Source organism: Macrobrachium rosenbergii, chromosome 9, assembly GCF_040412425.1.
Source record: "Macrobrachium rosenbergii isolate ZJJX-2024 chromosome 9, ASM4041242v1, whole genome shotgun sequence".
In the NCBI taxonomy this organism is placed as follows: Eukaryota; Metazoa; Arthropoda; class Malacostraca; order Decapoda; family Palaemonidae; genus Macrobrachium; species Macrobrachium rosenbergii.
This window is the reverse complement of record NC_089749.1, coordinates 31,553,273-31,577,468: the sequence shown is the minus strand read 5'-3', so window position 1 is coordinate 31,577,468 and position 24,196 is coordinate 31,553,273. Positions and strand designations below refer to the sequence as shown.

Here is a 24,196-nt window from a genome sequence, read left to right as displayed (position 1 = left end):
TAATTATAATTAGATTTTAGACTAATAATCAAAATTTATGGAACAGTGAAAGCTCTGCTTAATTTGTTTGTCTTTCCTTTTTAGAAGACTGCTTTGCACAATGGGTCTCGGATAGGGTTGGCAACTTCTGTCAAACTACATGTGTATGAGAGAGTTGACTTGGAGTTGTCTCTGTTGCCAGATGATGAAGACTTTTCATGTCCTCTCTTACTGTGTGCTGATCCAACTTCACCAATCAGGTGAGTGAGTACAATACAGTACCAGTATTTTAAGTTATCCCTCCCTTTCTTTTGTTTTATAATTGAGGAGTTATTAAGTACACTGCATTCATAGTTAGACAGTGTTTTTGAGAGATTAATGTTCTGAATAATTTTTTTCACTTTTGGCAGATGTAATGGATTGTCGCTATACCAGTAGGGTTGAATTCACTTGGTTTTTCTGTGATGGCTGATTTCATGTTAAGAAGTCATATTTTAGCTTGTAGTTTGTGTTTTTCTTCTGGAAAAATAGTTTGATCTAGATTGCATTGAGACATTCTTAACCACTTCTACCGGAGATGTCAAATAACCAAATCAGGCTGTCAGCCGGGCATCCTCATCAATACAAAAAAAAAAGCAAAGTATTAATATAATTTTCCTTCAGATATGGTACCTAATTGCCACCCCACATGACCCAGTTTTGCTATGAAGGTATTACAGGGCAACAAAAACTATAAAACCTATTTCTTTACATTGCTGTTCATGCAGTGTGTGCAGAATACCAGACTCTTTCCTAGAAGAAAGAAAAAAGGAATTATTCTCCCACAGAGGTTGATGGATTCATGTGTTTCTTTCCCTGGTTTTTAGTAGTTAGCTGCCTCATTTGTGTCTGTCTTCTTTCGATGTCATTCAAAAGTGTTAAGGACTGGAGTTTTTTATAATGTCATTTTTTATTTTGTCTTTTTATTCTGATTTTTGCTTTATTTTTAATTGCAATTTCATGTAGATTTAAGTACTTTTTACTTTTTTTTTTATTGTTGATGCTTACTAGTACTTGGTTAGCTAGATAGCTGTAATTGTTGGGTCAGTAACCAGTTGTTTCTGGTGCTAATGTTGAATAGTAAATCTAATTTTGGGCTATGATTTTGCTTTGGTTGAGTTTGTGTGCCTTGAAAGTGAGTGGTTCTGATCCCCTAACTGTATTTTTCTCCAGCAGGATTTTGGGTATGTTTGTTCCCCTTATTCAGCGTGTATTTCCTAGTTTGGTGAACCTTTTATTAGTCTTTTTGTGTTTGTTCCCCTATTCAGTGTGTATTTCCTAGTTTGGTGAACCTTCTTTGATTATTCTTGTATTTTTATATAAATCAATTTTTATGCTAACTGGTGTTTTCTCTCTTCTTCCCACGTAAGTAGGGTAGCACCGTCAGTGCACCTCACTCGAAGCACTTAGGCATTACTTAAGGTTCTAGCTGCAACCACATTCATTCCTTTTCATAAGTTGTATTTTAACAGAGATCTTTCACATTCACAGTTGATTCCTGATCCTCTTTTTCCTACCGAGAGCAACCAGATTTGCTGGACAGCAGCACCAATATGCAGTAAATGTGCCTCGCTGTAGAACTTAGTTCCAGAGGTCCTTTATTCCTTACACCACTGGACTGTGGAACAGTCTCCTTGAGGATGGTGTGTAACTGGAACTTCAAAAGTTCAAGCGAAGATGCATTGCATTACTACCTTAATACTATTCTCCTTGCATTTTAATACATTTTTATCTCTACTAAGTTATTGTTTCTTTTTAATAAGTGAGATCTTTTTCTGTATTTCCCTTTACCTCCTCTTACTTTTTCCTAATGAGCACCATTTTCTTTGGAAGCTTGAATCAAGTCAGTGGCCCCTGTGGGCTTGTTCCATATAAATAGGGTTCATCTTCTGAATAATATTAATAATAATAATAATAATCAGTGCTAAATAACCTCATAGGTCCTGGTGCTTGGCCTTTGTCCTAAGTTTTCATATTCCTTTTCATTCCATTCTCTTTTCTTCCAGGTAAGCGTGAGTATCATTTCTTTTTCCCTAAGTATGTATTTAGTTTTTTCTGCCTTTCATTTTTCTTGCCGAATTAATCCAGATTTTAATCTTCTGTTTACTTTAAGTTTTGGTGTTTTTTGTTACATATTGTAGGTGCATCAGGCTTTCTGGTAAGTTTTGTGACTTTTATGGTGAGCTTATACCGGGATCTTACTTGTTGTACAGCAGTTGCAAGTGTTAAGTATGTTCTTTGACATGTCTTGTATGTCAGGATTGGACTGGTGTTCTGCTCAGTTGAGTTCTCATCTTTCCTGGAAATGTTACAAAAAGTGATCTAAGAGAATATGTATGATTTGACTTTTACCTTTAGCATGACTATCATTGGTGGTGTCACCATTCTAGCAAGCTCTTCTTCAGCTGTTCCAAACCCATCAGGGGTCTGGGCTTATCTTTTATCCCAGGATGTCTAGTCCCAGCTCATCCAAGGAGCTTGATTATTGGGGTAAACTAAATAATATTCTTTGTCACACATACCAGAGGTTGGCTTCAAGTGGGTTAGTTCTTTGTCCCTGATTTTCTTGCAAAGATCTAGTCAGTCAACATTCAGGATCATACCACTACAGTACTCTGGTTGCCGTTACAGCTCTAGCATCCAGTGATGTTGATCTTTTATGTCCTGTGAAATCCAACGTACATTACTTGAAGATGACCAAGTACTTAAGAAGCAAGGATTCTGGCATCTTGCTGATGCATTAGCAAAGAAACATGCCTATAAGAATGGTTTCCTACTGTTTGAGACAGGTTTTCCTGTAGGTTTGTTCAGACATCTCAGAGGAGTAGGTTGATTCAGTAAGAGTGACTGGGGATGAGATCAGAGTCCTCTTAACAATTTTAAGATGAATACTGAGACTTCACTTATCATAAATGCAGGTATTTGCAGGCGTAGTGAACTCAGGCACTTTAAGTTATGGTGGGACAAGTTTTACTGGTGATGGAAGATATAATGCACACTTCTTCCTCCAAATCATTACCTTTCTCTAGCCATCACTCATACTCAATAGACATTGTCTTCCAGGATTATGAGCACCTGTCTCTAACCTGGATGGTTAGTTGAGCTGTACACCTGTTTTATGATTTGGAAAAGCACAAGCTATCTACTGTATATCTGGATTTTTACTTAGTTTAAGTAAACCCCATAAGAATTTTGTGGACCCCAGGTTCATGACCTATTCTGTTCCCCAGTGCTCCTGTTGCTCCATTGAATCTTTGCAAACTTTCAGACTCTTAGTACTCAACCTTCAGCCAAAAGTGCAATTTAGGCTGTACATGGTTGAAGTTATTTTATCTAAATATGCTGTTTATTGTATGGATTAAAATAATTTTTATCCCAGTGGGAATTTTCAGTATCTCCCTGCTTTAATAGAGAAGGAAAGAATAACTTGTCAATTTTCTAGAACTAAATCTGTTTTTCACACAGAGCTATCAATTATATACTAATTGTTCCTTTCCACACCTCTTTATCTCACTGTGTCAGATCTGATCTATTTGAAACAATTAGGATAGTTACTGTCAATTGAAGAGTCTTAGGTATACATGTGCCAGCAGTGCCAAAAGTGCAATTTAGGCTGTACATGGTTGAAGTTATTTTATCTAAATATGCTGTTTATTGTATGGATTAAAATAATTTTTATCCCAGTGGGAATTTTCAGTATCTCCCTGCTTTAATAGAGAAGGAAAGAATAACTTGTCAATTTTCTAGAACTAAATCTGTTTTTCACACAGAGCTATCAATTATATACTAATTGTTCCTTTCCACACCTCTTTATCTCACTGTGTCAGATCTGATCTATTTGAAACAATTAGGATAGTTACTGTCAATTGAAGAGTCTTAGGTATACATGTGCCAGCAGGTACTCATAGCTACTGCACTTCACTCTTGATGACTTCTGGTTGTGTGTAGGGATGTTCAGGCCATGAATGAGGGCTCTATATTATTGATGGGTTTGTATGAAATAAGTTTTTTTATAAAAATTTGATGATAATTGTAGTGTAGTAGCACACTGGTTATGAGTTAGTAAAGGTAATGTGGGTAACAAATCAAACTACAGTAATACCCCGAACTTGTGCGATTCGAGTTGGGCGAATTCAGAGACAAACTTTTCATTGGAACCCAACTAATTGTCATACAAGAGTTTTTCACAGACATGCGAACATTTGCGAACACTGAGAAACCCTGCAAAAGTGTTTGTTTAATTTTTTATGTAATTTATAAATTTTCAAGCTTCATTGTGTAAATTGAATAACATTAATTAATGAAAGTAATAATTTCTCTCTCTCTCTCTCTCTCTCTCTCTCTCTCTCTCTCTCTCTCTCTCTTACTGAGATGAGAGAATTTTTATGGTACATGTATATGTTTATTTGTTTTGTATGATAAATTTCTTACCTAATAATAAGTACTAATTGTCAAATAATAATAATAATAATGATAATAATAATAATAATATAACTAATTACAAATTTCGTATGTGGTACATATTTTAAACATACAAATTCTTTCCCTCATCTTTTGAGAAGCAGTTCGAACACAAAGCTGTCAGACATGTCACTTGAACATGACAAGAAAGGGGAGTGTTGCTGATTAGCGGGTCAAAGATTTCTTATGTAATTCTCTCTCTCTCTCTCTCTCTCTCTCTCTCTCTCTCTCTCTCTCTCTCTCTCTCTCTCTGTGTCTGTAATAATTCATAAAAAATTTCACTCTCTTAAGGACAACTGTTCTCTCTCTCTCTCTCTCTCTCTCTCTCTCTCTCTCTCTCTCTCTCTCTCTCTCTCTCTCTCTCTCTCTCTCTCTCATAATTCATAAAAAATTTAACTCTTAAGTAAGGACAACTGTTATCTCTCTCTCTCTCTCTCTCTCTCTCTCTCTCTCTCTCTCTCTCTCTCTCTCTCTCTCTCCTCCTTCGTAGTTAGCACAACCTACGTATTACTGTTTTTCTGTATGTCTTTTCCTGTACAGTAGATAATTTTAAACTGATCTAATTTTACCTGTGCTGTCTACAAAGTGTAAATCTGCCGTTCTAAAACATAAAGACATAGAGCATCCCCGAACAAAGAGAAAGAGACAGAATAAAGAAGTTTTTAAAAAAGAGGCTGAAGAGATTTCTAAAAATAGATTGGTGGAATGGGGGAGAGAGAAATAGTACACTAATCTTTACACTCTCCTACATTCTTACGTCAAACACTTGTTTCCTTTTTAAGGGTAATGTATTAAGCTAACTTTTAAATGAAATTACAGTAACTTTAATTTCATTTAAAAGTTAGTTTCATACTGAATTTCCATCTTTTGACATCTAACGTAAGAATAACTCTCTCTCTCTCTCTCTCTCTCTCTCTCTCTCTCTCTCTCTCTCTCTCTCTCTCTCTCTCTCTCTCTCTCTCTCTCTCTCTCTCTCTCTCTTCATAATAATTCATATATAATTTAACGTGATATTTCAAGTAAGGACAATATCTCTTTATCTCTCTCTCTCTCTACTCTCTCTCTCTCACTTCTCTGTCTAATAATTGATAAATAATTTCACTCTTTTAAGTAAGAACAACTCTCTCTCTCTCTCTCTCTCTCTCTCTCTCTCTCTCTCTCTCTCTCTCTCTCTCTCTCTCTCTCTCTCTCTCTCTCTCTCTCTCTCTCTCTTGTTAAAGCTCACACGTTTTTACAACCTATTATTTCTCTGTATGTCTTTACCTGGACAGTAGATAGTTTAAATTGATCTAATTTTACCTGTACCATCTACAAAGTGTAAATGTGCTAGTGTGGCAAATGCGTTCTAAAACACGGAGACATAGCAACTAAGAGTTGTATTAGTCAAAATAAAAAACAGTGTTTGTTCATGAAAAAGCATTTCAGAACAAAGACAAAGAGAAAGAGATGTAGAATAAAGAAGTTATTAAAAAGAGGTTAGAAGACTTCTAAAAATAGATCAGTCGGAAGGGGAGAGAGACAGAAATTCTCTTCCAGCTTTCTATTTTTATGTCAGCCATTTATTTCTTATTTTAAGGGTGATGTATTAAGCTAACTTTAAATGAAATTACAGTAACTTTAATTTCATTTAAAAGTTAACTTAATAATTTGGGAGCATGATTAGGGTCATATCTAGCATTTAAACTTTAGAAATAAGCATTTATTTGCATTTTTAGAGACTGTGCCAAACTTACGCGAAAATTCATCTTGAACAAGGGGGTTCTGGAACCTAACCTCGTGTAAGTTTGGGGTATGACTGTAGGCTTGTGTAATAAACCATGACTTGTTTTTATTTAAGATTTTGTTGTAACTTTTAAAAGTAAAATATAGCAAAATGTATATAGAATGTGGAATTACCATAGACATTGCAGTACAGTACTAAAGTACCATAGATTGCAGTAATAGACACGTGTGATAGAATTCATGTGTCTGTATTACCAACTCCATACTTGGCTCTTTTTTACGTTCCAAATGTTGACTTCTATGCTAGCATATGCAGTATATACAGTGGTGATTTTTAGCATGCTTACTTTCAAAATTTAGCTAGGTAAATATTGTCACAAATGTGGGGAGCTAGATCTTATTCCTTTTTGCAGTACAGTATAAGTTTTAAGTTTTGTAGTTTGTCAAGTTCATGAGTATTTTCTTCTGCTTGATGTTACAGATACTGGGTTTGCCATGAAGCTGGAGTCCATGGTGTCACATTTCCTCTTGTGGGACATCTTTTACGTCAAGTTGAAGTGGCAGAAGGTTGGTGTGATTCTCTCTTTCACTCTAGAAAAGAAAATAAAGAAATTAGGGAATTTAGCATAGTTCATCATCACAAGTTAAGATTACAGTATTTACCATTCACATAAGAGAGAGCGTGCAAATGTCTGTAAATAGGAGAAATAATTGTCTGGCAGATAAATATACTACATTTTACAGCGGTTGTACTGAATAATATATTGCAATACACTCCCTGAACACCTGAATTCGCCCTTAATCCCACTAGCCTGAACAGCACTCGGTTACCAATCTCACTATTGGGAATTTTAACAGCCAGCGTTACCAACGCTGCAGGTAAAATCTTGTCACTTGAGCTACCATGACAAATGGTTGGCAATGCTGACACAGGTGTGCACCGACACTCCCACTTTCGTCAATAGCTTTTTGTTCGCGCTGCGGGAATGGTGTTTCCTTCTGCAGTGCGAGGTTTTAATCGTATTGCCCGACTTCTTTTTTTTATTTTGGACTTTTGGTGAAGACCTGGATTGTATTTACCAGTTTTTTCTCCTAGAATTTCTGGATATCTTTGATGTGGAACGTCTTTTGGAATTGGACTCGCTGGTTCCCAGTCTTGATTAGTCATCATGGACTCTCTCACCTTCTACTGCTGCGCCATCGGCTTCGATTTCGACCTCGACTGCCCCTATGACTGTGGATGCTGGAGCTCATTGCTTCTTCCTGCCAGAGACGGATGAGTACCTTGAGACACGATAGACATTCTGTCAGGTATGTAGGAAGGTTAAGTGATGTGCAGACTCATTGTGATGAATGTTCCAATTGAAAGGCACAAGAGATGGAGGATTACATTTGTCATCGCAAGCCTTTGGCTAGTAAGGGCGGCAAACATCGGTCAGATTCTTGTTGCCTCAGGTGTCTCAGGCCTCTGCTGCAGATCAGTTGATGGATTTCGCGAGTTCAGAGGTAGTTAAACGGAGTATGGAAAACTTAATAGCTAGTCTTCTTCAACATTTCTCAGATGGGGATAGTAGTAGTGTTAAGATGTCTAATCCTTCTTCCTTTTCAGCTCCCCTGCCTGTTTTGGAACCAGCCCTAACTGGTGCTGAGAGTAATGGCAGAACCACAATCCTCTGAGTGGGTAGTATTGATAAATTTAATGTTGATAATGTTAGTCAGGATCAAGATCTAGGTATAATAAAGGAGGATAGGTCTGGGTTAGGTAGTGAGGAGAAGGTATTCAGGGTGCAGAGTCCTTCTCCTGGATGGGTTCTGGTTTCAGGTTCGAGTGGTTTTTGTGTTCTGGCAAGAGTTTGGCCTTCATCTCTTCTTCTCGGTCTGGCTCAGTCTCAAGTCAAGGTTTCAGTTCGGGTGGTGCAGAATCCTTCTGCCTTAGCTCCTAACTCACTTCCGACTGTTTCTGAATCTTCTACTGTAGTTTCCCCCTTCTCTGTGTTTCCTACTCCTCCATCTAGTAAGGCGGATTGTGGTGTGTCCTTTCGACTTCTAAAAGTAGTTTGCAGGACCTGCAATTGGATGTGGCAGAATATAAGGCGGATTTGCTGGGTCTTTCGATGGGTACAGACCTATGGTGAGAGGTTGTTTTTTGAATGGTTTCTCTAACATTAGAGAGTATATGACACATTAGTGTCCAGAATTCATGTCGGATATGTTTCAGGATTATCGCGGGCGTGCGGATTCGGTGTACCTTCTGTCCTTTCGTTCTAAGTTTTCTTCTGGGTTGTCTGTCGCTTCATCTCCTGCTCCCACATTCTCTGTGGCTCCTTTTTCAGTCTCCTCTTCGGTCTCTTCTTCTTCTGCTCCGGTCTTTCCTGTGGCTTCTGCATCTTCTGTTTTCGCTCCTTCTTCGACTCTTGGCTTTTCCTCTTCTCAGGTAACCTTTTTTATGTGTCTGCTATCCCTCTGTCTTCCTCCTTTCCTTCCTCAGTACAGTCGGGTTATCTGTCGCTTCATCTCCTGCTCCCACATTCTCTGCTGCTCCTTTTTCAATCTCCTCTTCGGCCTCTTCTTCTTCTGCTCTGGTCTTTCCTGTGGCTTCTGCATCTTCTGTTTTCCCTCCTTCTTCGACTTTGGCTTTCCTCCTCTCAGGTAACTTTTTTTTTTATGCATCTGCTATTCCTCTGCCTCCCGCCTTTCCTTCCTCAGTACAGTCTTCTCCGGTAGGAGGAGCTCCCAGACAGGTGAAAACGCGGTTTTGGCAGAATTTGGCCGCAGGCGTTTCATGTTCCATCCCTTCGGATATGTGCAACCCCTTGCTTCCGCTTCAAGTGGCTGTTCCAGTAGTATCAGGTATTTCACAGGGTTTGCCTGTCACTTCCAGTTCGGGTTTGTGCTCCACTGTTTTGGCAGGGCTTGCGGTACCTTCTTCGAGAGGTCTGCGGCTTTCATCGGCCTGCATTTTCCATGGCAGTAACTCCGAGGGTAGCTTCTACCTCTTTCATTTTCCCTCCTTCTTCTTCATCTTCTTCCGTCCCTCTGCAAGTAGTTTTGTTTGCGCATCCTCCCCCAGGGTTTAGCAATGTGGGTTTGGCTTCTCTCACTCTTCTTCCCCTTGGTAATAATGGGGGAATTGGCTCCGGGTTTTTCTTGGTTCAGCCTTCTCTTCTTTCCGGCGGGGTCAGCGTTGCGGATTCAGCTCCGGGTACCCGATTAGGTGTGGGTGCTCAGCATTCTGGCTAGGGTGGTCCACTTGCGGAATATCGTTGTCTGGGCTTCGTTCAGTTCCTCCTCCTTCGTCGGTCTTAGACCGTTCGGACATTGCAGAACAGGATTCTTATCTGGAGGTGCAGGAGACTCCTCTTGCCAGCAGTAATGATTACGGACGCATGCTTGAGTATGTTACTTCTTCGTACCCTGAAGCGAGAGCTCCGGACCTCCCGATTTTGTCAATTCAGCTTTTTTTTTTTTTTTTTTTTTTTTTGCCACTAAGCCAGTTCCTGCTGTTGGCTGGTTTGGTTCAGTGGAGTTAGAGAGGCTTTGGATGAGGCCGATGGTCGTTTAGCGTAGGTAGTAGCTTCTAATAGACAGGACTCTTCTCTTCTCTCTCTATGTAAGACGATTTACACAGTTCAAAGTAACCCTTTGGCAGGTGTCAGGTTGCCATTCAACGAATTGGTTGAGGCAGTCCTGTCTAAGTCTCCGGCGTCGTCTCGGCTCTAAGGGATTCTCTTAGAGAAGCAGGTGCTTGGAGGATGTGTTGCGCAATCAGACTTGAGGCTCTTGCGCACTCTCTCTGGATGCTGTCAGGTTTACTGTAATGGGTTTCTAAAAGAGTGACAGCTATGTCCCTTCGGATCCGTGGCTGTGTGCAGCTTAATAAATTTATCTCAAGGTGTCTGACTCACCAGACAAGTGCTTTGACTTCATCTACGACGTTTGGAGCAGAAAAGTTGAAATTTTTATCTTGGTCATCTTCCCTCTCAGTATCTGGATGTTCATAAGAGGGATTGTTTAGAACACCTTATCCTTAGCTAATTCTTTGTTCAAGGATGATGACGTAGCCAGTATGATGAACGTGGTTGCTTCTAACTCATGTCTACGGTGTCTGCAATTATTCATTGTCGAGGGTACAGAGTCTTGAGGTATCTAGGCAATTGGTTGATCCTTGCTTCCACTCTAGAGGAGCTAGTAAGAGCGAAGGAGTTCTTATGGAATTTTTAACCTATTCAGGTAGGAGGATTCTCTCGCTTCCTTTGAGGGTTTTCCCAACCCTGGAGAGGATCCAGTAGGTCCTTCAGCAGGTAGAAGGGTTCCTGTCCAGCAGGGAATGGCCGGTACCAGCTTGGAGAAGCCTCTTAGGGAGAATGTCTCTCTTTTAATTCCGGGGTCTCGTGTCTGGATGCACTCTCTTCAGGTATGTCTCAGGAATCACCGGGACTTCCGCAACGATAATGCAATTACAGTTAGGAGTGATTCTTGCCTGTTGGATTGTCTGTGGTGGTCAGAAGAAGTGCATCTGACACCGGGATGGTCTATCGACTCCCCTCTTCCCGGCATTCATCTGTACACAGATGCCTCAGATCAAGGTTGGGAAACAACCGTGGAGGAAACCCAGGCCTAGGGCCTGTGGGGGTGTTCGGGAAATCAAGGCTGTAAAGGAAGCCCTCAGTTGTTTTCAGTCCTAGTGCGCAACAGAGTAGTGGCTATGTTTAGCGACAATGTAATTGCCATGTTGTATCCGAAGAACTCGCGGGGTGGGAGGGGGGTTTGGGACAGGCTCAGCAGAACTCAATACTATAGCACAGAAAGTCCTGACAGGGTGTGAAGAACGAAAAGTGTCTCTTCTTCCCCAATTTATATCGGGGAGTCTCAACACACTGGCCAATTCGCTAAGTCGCTCCCGTCAGGTATTTTATGGGGAAGAGTGTACTTTGGCTGTGGAAGTAATACTGTATGTCAGGTTCTCCAGAAGTGGCCAGCAAATGTGGACTTATTCGCATCGTGATTAAACCATTGTCGTCCGGTTTATTTCTCACCAGTGGTGGTCCCCATGTCGATAGGCACCGATGTGACGTTACAAATTGGAATCACATGCAGGTGTATGCCTTTCCTCCATCCGGTCTCATTCATCAGGTAACAAGGAAATTGCGGGAGAGTGTCAAGACGTCTGTGACTCTAATAGCTCCCTGCTAGGTTGGGTTCCTATGCAAGAAATGATACGTATTTGTCTGTCTTCTGGAATTTGTGGCGAAGACAGAGTCGGAGGTTAAAACTCTGCCTCGTTCGTTTAAAGTTGTTTACCTGCAAGTGTTCGTTACTGGTGATCCAGTGGAGATATCTTTATGTCCGGTACGAGCATTAAAGTCTATTTATCAAAGGTTGAGAAACTCCGTCGGCTTCTGCGTACACTTCTTGTCTCTCCGCGGAATCCTTCCCGTCCGCTATCAAAGAATGCTATTAGTTACTTTCGGAGGGAGGTGGTTCCCAGGCTTCTCGGGGTTGTTCTTCGTCATCTTCAGCTCTGTATTTCCCCGACCACACAGTATTCGGAGTATGTCCACTTCATCTTCCTTTCTAAGGAATTATTCAGTGCCCTCTACTCAGGAGGCAGCTACTTGGAAGTCTGTCTCGTGTTTACTTCCTTTACTTAGATGTTAGATTCGCCTCACAGCGTGTAGCGGCGAAGTCTACTATCTAGGGTGCGTTCATTTAGCTGAGGTGGTATTCTCTTATTGTGGAGGTTCGGAGGGTTATTCCCTCAGTCCACGTGTAGCGGTGAAGTCTATTATCTAGGGTGCGTTCATTTAGCTGAGGTGGTATTCGCTCAGTGCGGAGGTTCGGAGGGTTATTCTCTTAGTCCACGTGTAGCGGCGAAGTATATTATCTAGGGTACATTCATTTAGCTGAGGTGGTATTCACTTAGTGAGGAGATTCTTAGTTTAACCAGATAGAGGAATTCCTTTTAGTCTTTAGAATCACATAAACTTAGGTTTAGTACGTTTTAAATATCTTAGTCTTTGATAGTTTTCCTACGAGAGTCCAAGGGGGTGCTCTAGTGGGCTAGGCTCTTTCGTTGGCGCTCAGATACTTCTTCGCTTGTCGGTCGTCAGGCCTTATCTTCAACTGGATGGCAGAGGGTCAGTGGCTCGGCACACTGCTTCATTTCCCTCCATACATAAGAGGCTCTGAATAGCCACATGGGAGGTTCATCGTACTCCTCCGTACATAGAGGTTCTGAAGAACCATGTGGGAGGTCGACGGACCAAGACAGTACAGACCTGACGGGCGATCAAAGTACTCTCCAGCATGTCTTGTCACCAAAAGCATCAATTGATAAGGTGAGTGTATAACTAAATAGATATCCTATGCAGAGCAGATCGGTGAGCTGCCATCTCTGCGGTTGTAAAAAGGGGATGTGCCGCAAACTTAAATGGTTTTCCCAGAGGGCCAGTGGCTCTGCACTCTGCCTCATTCTCCTCCATACATGAGAGGTTCTGAAGAGCCACATGGGAGGTTGACAGACCAAGAGTACTGACCTGACTGTCGATTAAAGTACTCTCCAGCATGTCTCTTCACTGAAAGCATTGATTGATATGGTGAGTGTATGACTAAATGGATATTTTATGCAGAGCAGACTGGTGAGCTACCATCTCTGTGGTTGTCAAAAGGCATGCAATAGAATTGATCCCCCCTCCTCTAAATGTTGTTAATCGGGTGAATTCAGGTGTTCAGGTAGTGTATTGCAATATGAAGTTTTCATAATAAAACTAATATTGTAATACTTACCTGAACATCTGAATGATTCCCACCCTCCTTTCCCCACATCAATTTTGACCTTGGATAAAGCAGTTGACGAAAGTGGGAGTGTCAGCGTTGCCAGCTGTTTGTTATGGTAGCTCAAGTGACAAAATTTGACCTGCAGCGTTGGTAACGCTGGCTGTTAAAATTCCCAATAGTGGGATTGGTAATTGAGAGTTGTTCGGGCTAGTGGGATTAAGGGCGAATTCAAGTGTTCAGGTACGTATTACAATATTAGTTTTATTACGAAAACTTCATATTATAGGGTGACTGGTCATGAATGAGAACAGTGTGTTCATTGGAATTACGAGCCTTTTAGTTTTAATAATATTATGCTTTGTTATACTGTTTTGTGTTGAAGAGAAACTGTAGTTTCATTTATACTTGCCAAGTAACTACAGAATCAGAGCTATGCAATTACTTGGTAAGTATGTATGAAACTTAATTTTATTTTAAAAATATTTTATTAGCAGATGTCCTGGTGTTTTTGTGTACTTCATACACATTTATCATGCAAGGACCTCTTTAGGAAACACTGATTTTTTACCTCTCTATTATGATAGCCATGATTCCTGCATCATTTGAGAGGTTTTGACGTAGGAAAAACCTATTTTTGGTAGTCGCTGTTGAGTCCTCAAAACCCTCCCACTTCCCCAACAAAAAGGGATGGGATTTGGGCAAGGGATCATCCTACATTGACCAACAGAGTAATGGCTCCTTGGTCTTTAAAGGCCTGATTATAAACAAGAGGGTGGATGCACATATGCAGTAGTCACTTCTCTTTCTTGCAGGTTCTTTTGACGGAAAAACTGGGTTCAGCTTCGCTGAAGATAAGGGAAAGTGACCTCTTATCTTTTGAGTCCATTATATACTCCATCACGTGTTATAATGTTAATCATTACGACACAATACCTGGCCAAAAAGACCAACTAGAAGAGAATTCTTTGATATTAGTTTGGTCACCATGGAGCTCTGGTAGACCATGGAAGGTAACTCCTTGAAGACTCAACAGCGACTACCAAAAATAGGTTTTTCCTATGTCAAAACCTGTTTTATCCCATTGCACTCTGGTCTGTCCTAGAATTTACTTAACCCCGGGTTTTGCCCCCCCAAATTTTTTAGTGCATTTTTTATCAACTTTCAAGATAAGTACATAGTCTTAAGACCCAGTGAAAGGTTTTAGTTCTTTAAAAGGTTTGATGGATATGCTTATACAGGCAGTCCCCAGTTATCGGTGGGCTCGGTTATTGGCGATCCGGTTGTACAGCACTTGTCTAGCAACGAAAATCAGCCGATTTCCGCTTATCGGCACCAATAATTGGGTTTGGCACTGATACATACCTCACAGAGGTGCCAGTAACCGAAAATTGGTGATTTTTGCCACCGATAAGTCCAGAAAATCACTGACTTTCAGTTATCACACTGTCAGAACAGAACCCCTGCCGATAACTGGGGACTGCCTGTATTTGTTAAAATTAGGAGCCAGTAGTTGTTTTACAAGGTGAAAAGTTAGGATTAGATAGCTAGGCTATGCTCTAATTGCCATGCTGTGTTTTTGTGTCCAAAAAAGCAATAATTAGCATTAATGCAATAATGATAGAAAAAATTTTTATTTGAAACATTATTCAGTGACTTTTTTCAAAATGGATAATTTGAGTTTACCAAAAGGGTACAATCAGGTTATCCTAACTTGCTTACAAAACAGCCATGAAAGTAGCTCCCAGTCGTGCTTGGCTTACCAGCCTTGGTGTTTAATAAAGGTCAGTAGTATTTCCTTTGTAGTATTTTATAATCAAACTAAATGGATTTTGTGATATATAAAGTTCCCCAATTACCATAATATCAGGGTTCTTTCAAGTGCTAAGGGAAATACATTAATGCAGATCTACTTCTAATGGGTACTGTATTGCTCCTCCAATAGTGATTGTTGTGATGCTTTTCTATTTCTTACGGAAATGTAAAAAGTACTTTTTTGTAATGGTGAGGTTTGTCAAACAAATTAAAATCTTGGAGATACTGATTTTATATATATTTGGTACAATAATTCCAATAATTAATGATTTTAATTATGTACCAACTAATGTAGCCTATAACCTTTACCTGGTGCTTGGGAATAGACTGGGTAATCAAAGTTATGAAATGTATAAAAATACATTGTACGGCTATCCATTTAGTTTTGTTTTCAATGAGTTTAGAAGCATACGAGGGCAAATCCTTTAAGGCAATGTTCTTGTAGTAATTGAGAATTAATATTTTAATAATACAATACAGGTACTGCTATTTTATGGATTAAGGCAATGTTCTTGTAGTAATTTTAATACATTACTACTGTTTTATGGATATGACTTATTGATCATGTTACCTTACATCTTACTATGGACACATACTTATGGCCATGTCAGCTGGTTTTAATACGAAGTGTTTGCTGCCTATACAGTATAGTTAAAGTTAAGTATACCTTAGTTTAACCAGACCACTGAGCTGATTAACAGCTCTCCTAGGGCTGGCCCGAAGGATTAGATTTATTTTACATGGCTAAGAACCAATTGGCTACCTAGCAACGGGACCTACAGCTCATTGTGGAATCCGAACCACATTATAGCAAGAAATGAATAAATAAATAAATTCCTCTAATTCTTTATTGGCCGGCGAGAGAATCGAACGCGGGACCAGCAGAGTGCTAGCTGAGAATGATACCCACCCTCCAATGAGGAACTTTATACAGTATAGCGAGTAGGTAGCTAACACTAGGTAGTTTTTAATAAACACTTGTTTTTTTATTGCTACTGGGCTGCTGTTATGTAGAACCCACAGATTACCTGTGCCACTGAATTATTCAGTCTGGTTTTTGCTTATACAGTAACTACCTGCCATGAGCCAGCCCCTGAAGGAATAAAGGATAATTTGGTTGGTTGCCAGACGTGTGGAATATGCAACATGCTCCCTGGCAGCAAGTTTAAACAATAAGAGTTTATTTATAAGCTGTCTCTATGAGTTACAGTATAGATTTCAGTAGGAGTAAGGAAGAAGGAAACTACATCGTATGGCAGAACTCCGTAGGTTTTTGCATTCCTTTGAGCAGAATCCACTTTTGAGTCAATACTCCAAAAGCAGGGATTCTAGGATCTCCCACTTCAACTCCTCCGATGGAGACAAAGAGTCTTTCCTTGGGAAAGAGGTCACTAATACCCAATATGGAGTGGATATACTGTAGCTACTGATATTTCCCTTCTGGATCCAGAAGATTTAGGGAACAGTCTTTTGCTTTACATGAGAGATTGTGACTCTTGAATTTAAACAGTCTGGATCTCACATGCCAGGAAAAGGCTTTGCGATCGCCCGCATCTGGCAAATAGGTCTACCTGACTGCACTGTTCGTATGAGTGATAATACATACAGATGCCTCCTTGACAGGTTGGGGAGGCCATTGGGAGGATTGTCTGGTAGGGGTAAAATGGCCATGTGTTCTGAGGGATGTCAAATCAGCTTCCTGGAGCTGTTGGCTGTCTTCCCATCTCAGAAAATTGAAACCTCCAAAAGGGACCCATATTTTGTTGTTCCTAGACAATATGACTGCAATGTCATATATCAAGAGGTTGGGCTCACACTCGGCCCCTCTCAAATCAGTAAGTGCTAACATGCTTCCACATCCAGAAGTGGACCTGTTTGCCTTGTGCGAGAACCATCAACTTCCAGAGTGTGTCTCTGAACCAGGACATTCCAGCAGTAGCAAGAGATGCATTCCTACAAGACTGGAATGAATGGAGGACAATTTACCTATTTTCTTCATTGTCCCAGATTTTTAAAGCTTGAACAATCTACTTGCTTGCAACAAAACCTCTTACCTAGTGGCACTGAATTAGGAGAACAGTTGTTGGTTCCTTATTTCTTCAACAAAAGGGCAAGAGAATAGATTCCATTGCTGTCCACTGTTCTATCCCAAACAGATGGAGGGGAAGTCGTCTACACAACCCCCTTTCTGAGCCATGACCTTCACGTGGATTTTTAAAATTTAATCTACTGTGAAGATTATTTGCCTAACATTGCTAGGTACCTAGTGCAAAAACTATGGACTTATCTATCTGACATACCAGTCTGTATGGAAAATGTAGTTAAATTACCTCCACACTGAAAGCCCAGTTGAAATCTGTTGAAACAGTTTCATGCATTATTATATATCTTTTGAGGTCAGGTGCCTTGCTATTACAACAGTCATGGCTTGCAAGGCAGCATTATGGGAACCCTTGCTTTATGGTTTTGGAATTGATTCTAATATAGAAATTGTTAATTCCCTTCTCCACCAGTCTTTTGCACTGCAAAGGTCAGCTCCTGCAAGGTTTTCCATTACCTGGTCCCTGAATAAGGTTCTCAGACTCCTGTCATCCCCTCAGTTCAGTGGGCCCAATACAGCTACAACTATTATGCCCCAAGAGGCAGTCTTCATGACTGCTTTGCCATCAGGAGCTCAGATTAGCATACTGGGCCCTCTTGGACAGGGACAACATTTCGTCACTCATATACCTAGTTGTCATTTACTTTTGTCTCCTTGCTTATGATTTAACCCCAATTATTTCATATCAGACTCCCCGATTCGAATCGTGTGAATACTGTTATGTTGTGCCATAACATTTGAATGAATTTTGCGGGAAAAATGTTCAAATCATGTGAATGGGCCATAAATGACTTATGGCAATACTAACACCTCAGTCCAGGATACAGGAGAGATTAGTGTGACTTGAGATTTCATGGGGAATGTACTACATCTCCTCTTCGTAGGACATCATGTACTATATATAAGTATACTCAGGGATTGCTGTTGGTTTTAGTTCGTATCTTTTATGATAGTATGTCAGCTATAATCGTAATTTTGCAAACTAGAGTATGAAAAAATATTAGAAAAAACATCTTTAACGCACTAAAAGGTACAGCATTTCCCCATCCCAGTACATCTCGTAAATATTGTACTCTAAATGTACTTAGAAATTGTTACTAATTTTTGTTTTTATCTTTTATGATATTATGTGAGCTGTAATTATAATTTTACAAAATAAAATAAACAAATTATTAGAAATAATTTGTGTAACTGGATCAAGTCAGCATATTTTTACAAGTGTCTTGGAAAAGAGGTCCCTCATAGGGTTGGAAATATTCACTTTTAACTTCCTGCAGAAGGTACAGAAAATTTTTTCTATTTATTTTTCTTATACCATTTGCATTTTCACATCTTCCTCTTTCCATTGATGTGATTTTTTAAACTGGCTGACCTTAAAGTCTGCACGATCTAGGGGTGTTCTTAATGTATATTTTAGCACAGCTTGTAGGTTATAAGGAAAATCCCCTTTTCTGATAAGGGAACTTATTTCAAATAAAATAATATACCCGGTTCAAGTACCCACAGTTTACCTAGATGTCATGGCAAACATTCCAGACTGTCCTATTTTTCCTACACCCTAGCACAAACAAACTACTCTCTACATGGCTGAGAATTATTTTGTGTCCTAGATTAAAAAGCCTGGCTGTTCTGCCTTTCCTAAGTCACATGGCATCCAAAAGGTGAGTACAGTACATTGTTAACTTTCTTCAGAAATGTTTCCTTCGTAAAAGTCTTGGAATGTATGGAGTGGTTAGTAGAGGCAGTATTCCTGATGTAATTAGGCAAGTCACCATAGAACCACAAGGTATAATACACACAAAGGTTTGTGTGTTTCCTGTTCTTTATTGCCAAACCCCAATGGGTATCCGGAACAGAGAAAACGGTTGATAACCAGTGACTTTACTTTGAATCAAGAATTCGTGAACCTCTTGCTGCGAGAATAATGGTCATGCCGAGATATTACCGGGGAAGGCGCAATAATCCCGCAGCCAGACTAGACATAATTAGGCAAGTTACCTTAGAACCACAAAGAATAATACGTATATTGGTTTATGTGTTTTCCTGTAATTTATTTCAAAATCCTAATGGGTAGCTGGAATAAAGAAAATGGTTAAAAACCTGTGACTATGGACCAAAAATTTATTAGCATTATTGGAATTTGTTTGTGAGGAACTAAGCTATTTTGTCACCTGTCAGTTTCTTTTGTAAGCCCCTTGAGGACGAACTGTGGCTAAACTATCGAAAACCAGGTTTTGACTTAGGAAAAACCCATTTTTGGCAGCTGCTGTGAGTCCTCAAACTCACTGGCTTTCTCTGATGAAAAGGCATGGAACTGGGGTGAAAATATAGCTTGCACAGACCTGGCATGTAATGTGGGAGATAGCCAACTTATGCACTGTTATCGCATCTGTGTGAGTAGGATGAAGGGAAGACTGAGGCAGTCTTTGTACGACAAGAGATAGAGCCCTCCTTTCTTGAATCCTTTATATTTTTCACTGTGTCAACAACACTATTCTGGGTGAGACCAACTATGGGAGAATTCTTTGCGATTGGTTGGTTTGCTTATGGAATCCTGGGAGGACCATGAGAGTGTAACTCCTTTGAGGGCATACAGCGGCTACCAAAAATAGGTTTTTCCTAAGTCAAAACCTGTTTTTGAAACTTGTAAAAACCACAAAGTGGAGAACAAATATATTCAGAAGCACATACAGTTTTGGAGTGACATGTTCTCTCTTCATTGTGGAGACATTCTTTTTACGTATTCAAAATAAATGATCTTTTTTATATGATTGTTGTTTGTTCTGTTCACTGAAGTTGTTGACTTTCCATCTACTTCTTTGTGTATATTCATGATTTCTATGTTTTTTTTTTGTTGTTGTTGTGCTTCCCCTGTATTTTGCAGTCATTTTGGGAAGAAGGCTATGATGATCATACCTCTGTTTCTCCTTTCGCATATTGGTAGAGCTTACAGTTTTTTAGGTGGCCCACAGTGCTGCTTTTGTATCACATTGGCCAATGTGTGTAATGCTGTGCTTTACAGATGACGCCTTTAGTGACTTCCTCTCTGGTAGCCTGGGATGTGTTGATTCTCCTCTCTCATGAACTCTGTCCATGTTGAGTTGCCCACAAGAGTCTGTGTTTCACCACTCCTCTAGCTTTGCCTGTTGTTTTGCTGTTGGTTGCGGTGACTTTTGTTTGGTGTTGTCATAGCTCTGTGTTTTACTACTCCAGCTTTGCCTGCTCCTTTGCTGTTGGTTGGCCTGACTTGTTTGGTGATATCACAACTCTTCGTTTGGTGATATCACAACTCATTGTTTCACCTCTCCTCCAGCTTCGACTGCTAGTTTGCTGTTGGTTTGAGGTGACTTCCCTTTGGTGATGTCCTTTTAACCTCATTCCTGTGTCTGATGTTTGCCTATTCTCTATTGTGTGTCCTGTTCCTCAACTTTTTATATGCTGTTTCCTACTCCTGTGTTCTGTGCCCCAATTCCTAGCTGCTGTAGTGTCTTCTATGTTGGATTCTTGTTCTGCAGTGGAGAGAATGCCACCATTTCTTTGACCCCTATCCCTTTGTCTCAGGTTGTCTTAGTGCTCAATCCTCAGCTTTGTCATGTCCTGTGCCACCTCTGAGGAAGGTGCCTCCTCAAGTCCTGCTTTTGATCTGGTTGCCCCTCAGATTATCTCTGCTCATTTCCACAAGGTATGCTGAGACCTGATTAGCTAGGCACCTCAATTTCATGGACAGATGTGGGCCTGCCCTCCCCACAAGTGATGAAATCTGTTAAGAGGATTGGCATAAATCCTATACAGCACAGTCCTGGATGAACTCATTTAGTTTATTGTGGACAGCAGTTCCATATTAAGCAATTAATAGCCTTTACTGAAATTTTTTTGTTTTCATTGTTTGAAGTACTGATGTATTAAATTTAAAAAAGTATCTGGAAAATAATTTGCTTTTAGTAATTTGTACAATATAGTACTATAGAATTTAATGTAACAAAAATTTGTTTACAAGATACATAAAATGCACAAAAACCATATATATGAAAAAAATATATAGAAAAAAAGACCATAAATATCTTTGTCTTTTTTTATCATAAGATATGAAATGCTCTCTCTCTCTCTCTCTCTCTCTCTCTCTCTCTCTCTCTCTCTCTCTCTCTCTCTCTCTCTCTCTCTCTCTCTCTCTCTCTCTCTCTCTCATACAACATTCTTTCTTACTGACACTTATTTAAAAGCAGTACAGTATTTAGCCTACCTAGTGTTACGTGCAAGTATTTTTCAGCCTGTGTATGTAAACATGTGTATACAAATGCATTGCATTGCATTAAAGTATATTACATGCTTACTGTGCATTTGCTTATTTTTTTTTTATAAAGAATAACCCAGAGAGAGAGAGAGAGAGAGAGAGAGAGAGAGAGAGAGAGAGAGAGAGAGAGAGAGAGAGAGAGAGAGAGAGAGTGTAAGCACAGGAAGTGCTTAGAATATCTTAACTTGATGCATGCATGTACATAGACATATGTCTATATACAGACTGAAAAATATATATTGTACTGTATATGTAATACTTTATGTAATACAGTACAGTACTACTTACTGTATTGTATTAGGTACAATAGTGTACTGTACTGCATTGAATAAATGTGAGATAGAGAGAGTGAGAGAGAGATATTCAGTATGCATAACAGGCAGCTTAAAATAAGTGTAATATATATTTGTTTTTTAAAAATTGTCATGAATCTGAAAGGTCAGAAGCATAAGTTTTCAAAATCTGTTTGATCAAGATTAATTTCTGGGCTCGACCTTTGTCACCCAGTGAAATGGTTCCAATAGCACTCATTTCTAGGTATAACTATTGCTAAATATACCAGAGAAAAAAGCTATCCATAATGCCGGGGTTACTACCCCCGGATCGCTCACCATAACGGTGTCGGTATGCACTAGGGGTGAGTGGACTCCACTATCACAGGTCTTCGTCCAATAGACCTCACTATTCTCAAAGTCCCAAATTTGGGTGTGCCGTACTAAGGATTGCCTCCCCGCTCACCCACTAGGCGTCATCATGCGACCGCCACGTCATTCCAATTTTAGCACAACCTCGAGAACACGTGAAATGACTTTGTGGTAGCGAGACAGAACTGCAGGAAACACATCTTCGCAGAGGCCACCATCAGGCATGAGCCCAATAGACTTATGAAGAGTTTTATCTGGGGATCTAACCTCTTTCCAGTGGACGAGGTCAATAATGTCATGGCAGAGGCAACTAGAGCGAACCAGATTCTCCGCTCTCGTTGGGGCCTTCCTTTCAAGAGGAAGTTCTCTGAGACCTCCGGACCTCAACCTAAAGAAAGGAAAAGGTTCAGGAGATTTCCGGGCTTTAAGAAACCTCAGGCTTAAACAGTGCTTCAGGCGGTACCGGTCTCACAGATCGGCCAGCCTTCTACATCTAAGTCACAACCTCAGCAGCAGTTCGTACTGATGCAGCTGGCTCAGCAAGCTTCTGCTCCGCCAGCCTTCGTGACGTCCCCAGCTTTCAACGCCTCGTTTGAAAGCCAAGGGACGTTTCGAGGCTACAATAGGCATGGGAGGGGAAGCAGGGCTAGAGCCGCCAACAGAGGTAGAGCAGCATCCAGACCTCTCTCACATGGAAGAGGAGGCCGTGGAATCAGAGGAAGTAAGGCCTCTCCCATTCAATGAAACACCTCAGGTAGGCGGGAGATTATATCTCTTCAGGGACCATTGGACCTTCAGCCCGTGGGCCCACAGCATAATCTCAAAAGGTTTGGGATGGAGCTGGAGCAAGGGGCCTCCTCCACCAGTCAGATTCCATCAACATCCATCCAAAGACTTACTGGACTTTGCAAAAGAACTTCTACAAAAGAAGGCAATAAAGAAAGTCAGGCACTTGAAATTTCAAGGCCGTCTGTTCAGTGTCCTGAAGAAAGACTCAGACAAACAAAGAGTAATTCTGGACCTGTCTCGTCTCAACTTATTCATCCACTGTGACAAGTTTCGCATGCTTACAATCTCGCAGGTACGGACCCTACTTCCCCGTGGGGCCGTCACCACCTCTATAGATCTTACAGACGCATATTATCACGTTCCGGTTGCGAGAAACTTCTCCCCTTACCTAGGGTTCAGACTAGGAAAACAAGCATACTCGTTCAGAGTCATTCCATTCGGGCTCAACATAGCGCCCAGAATCTTTACCAAACTGGCAGAGACAGTAGTCCAAGAGCTACGGACCCAAGGGATTATGCTGGCCGCATATCTGGACGATTGGATAATTTGGGCATCCAACGTCAAGGAATGTCGAAGAGCAACTTACATAGTAATCAACTTCTTGGAATACCTGGGTTTCCAAATAAACAGAAAGAAATCCCGTCTAGTTCCGGCGGCTCAATTTCAGTGGTTGGGAATCCAGTGGGACCTAAACACACACACACTGTCACTTCCGCCAGCAAAAAGGAAGGAAATAGCCAAAGCTACCAGACAGTTCCTCAAAAACAAAAGAGCCTCTCGTCGTACCCAGGAAAGAATTCTAGGCTCTCTTCAGTTTGCTTCAGTAACAGACTTGCTGCTAAAAGCCAAACTGAAGGATATAAACAGGGTATGGTATGGAACGAGCCAACAGCAGAAGCAGAGACAAGCTGTCTCTGATTCCGCAGATATTGAGGAAGAGGCTTCGACCATGGTCGACAGTCAAGAGTTTGTCAAGGTCAGTGCCTCTTCAATTTCCCCCTCCATCACTAGTGATCCATACGGATGCCTCCCCTAAGCGGATGGGGGAGGATATTCCCAACACAAGAAAGTTCAAGGAACATGGTCGACAGTATTTCGCCAGTTCCATATCAACATTCTAGAGGCAATGGCAGTATTTCTAACATTAAAGAAACTGCGTCCAGCCAGACAGATTCACATCAGACTGGTGCTGGACAGTGCAGTAGTGGTGCATTGCCTGAACAGGGGAGGCTCCAAGTCGAGCCATATCAATCAAGTAATGATCGCAATTTTCTCTCTGGCAAGGAAACATCTTTGGCACCTGTCAGCCACCCACCTGGCAGGTGTTTGGAATGTCATTGCAGATTCACTGTCTAGGACAACCCCGCTGGAGTCGGAATGGTCCTTGGACAGGAAGTCGTTCGAGTGGATTTTCCTTCAGGTACCGGGTCTCCAGGTAGACCTGTTTGCCACAGAGAGCAACCACAAGCTTCCGTGTTACGTTGCTCCCAATCTGGATCCTCTAGCTCATTCCACAGATGCAATGTCAATCGACTGGAACAGATGGCAAAGGATCTATCTGTTTCCACCAATAAATTTGTT

At 40.6% G+C, this 24,196-nt stretch overlaps 1 protein-coding gene and 1 long non-coding RNA gene across 3 annotated transcripts in view; one reads left to right on the top strand and one right to left on the bottom strand.

Annotated features, from left to right (window-relative positions):
- mbo (Nuclear pore complex protein Nup88) overlaps window positions 1–24,196 on the top strand; it is a 200,035-nt gene that overhangs the window by 107,722 nt on the left and 68,117 nt on the right. For both annotated transcript variants that reach the window (XR_010854060.1, XM_067108865.1), the window contains exons 7-8: window positions 85–239; window positions 6,683–6,768. Coding sequence is in view for 1 of the 2 variants with exons in the window: in XM_067108865.1 (XP_066964966.1) it covers window positions 85–239; window positions 6,683–6,768 (241 nt within the window). In the remaining variant the exon portion in view is untranslated. The remainder of the gene's footprint in view (window positions 1–84; window positions 240–6,682; window positions 6,769–24,196) is intronic.
- The window catches only part of LOC136841675 (uncharacterized), a 234,627-nt gene continuing 217,013 nt past the window's right edge, over window positions 6,583–24,196 (bottom strand). Inside the window, exon 2 of the long non-coding RNA XR_010854061.1 lies at window positions 6,583–6,792. This is a non-coding gene — a long non-coding RNA (uncharacterized lncRNA). The remainder of the gene's footprint in view (window positions 6,793–24,196) is intronic.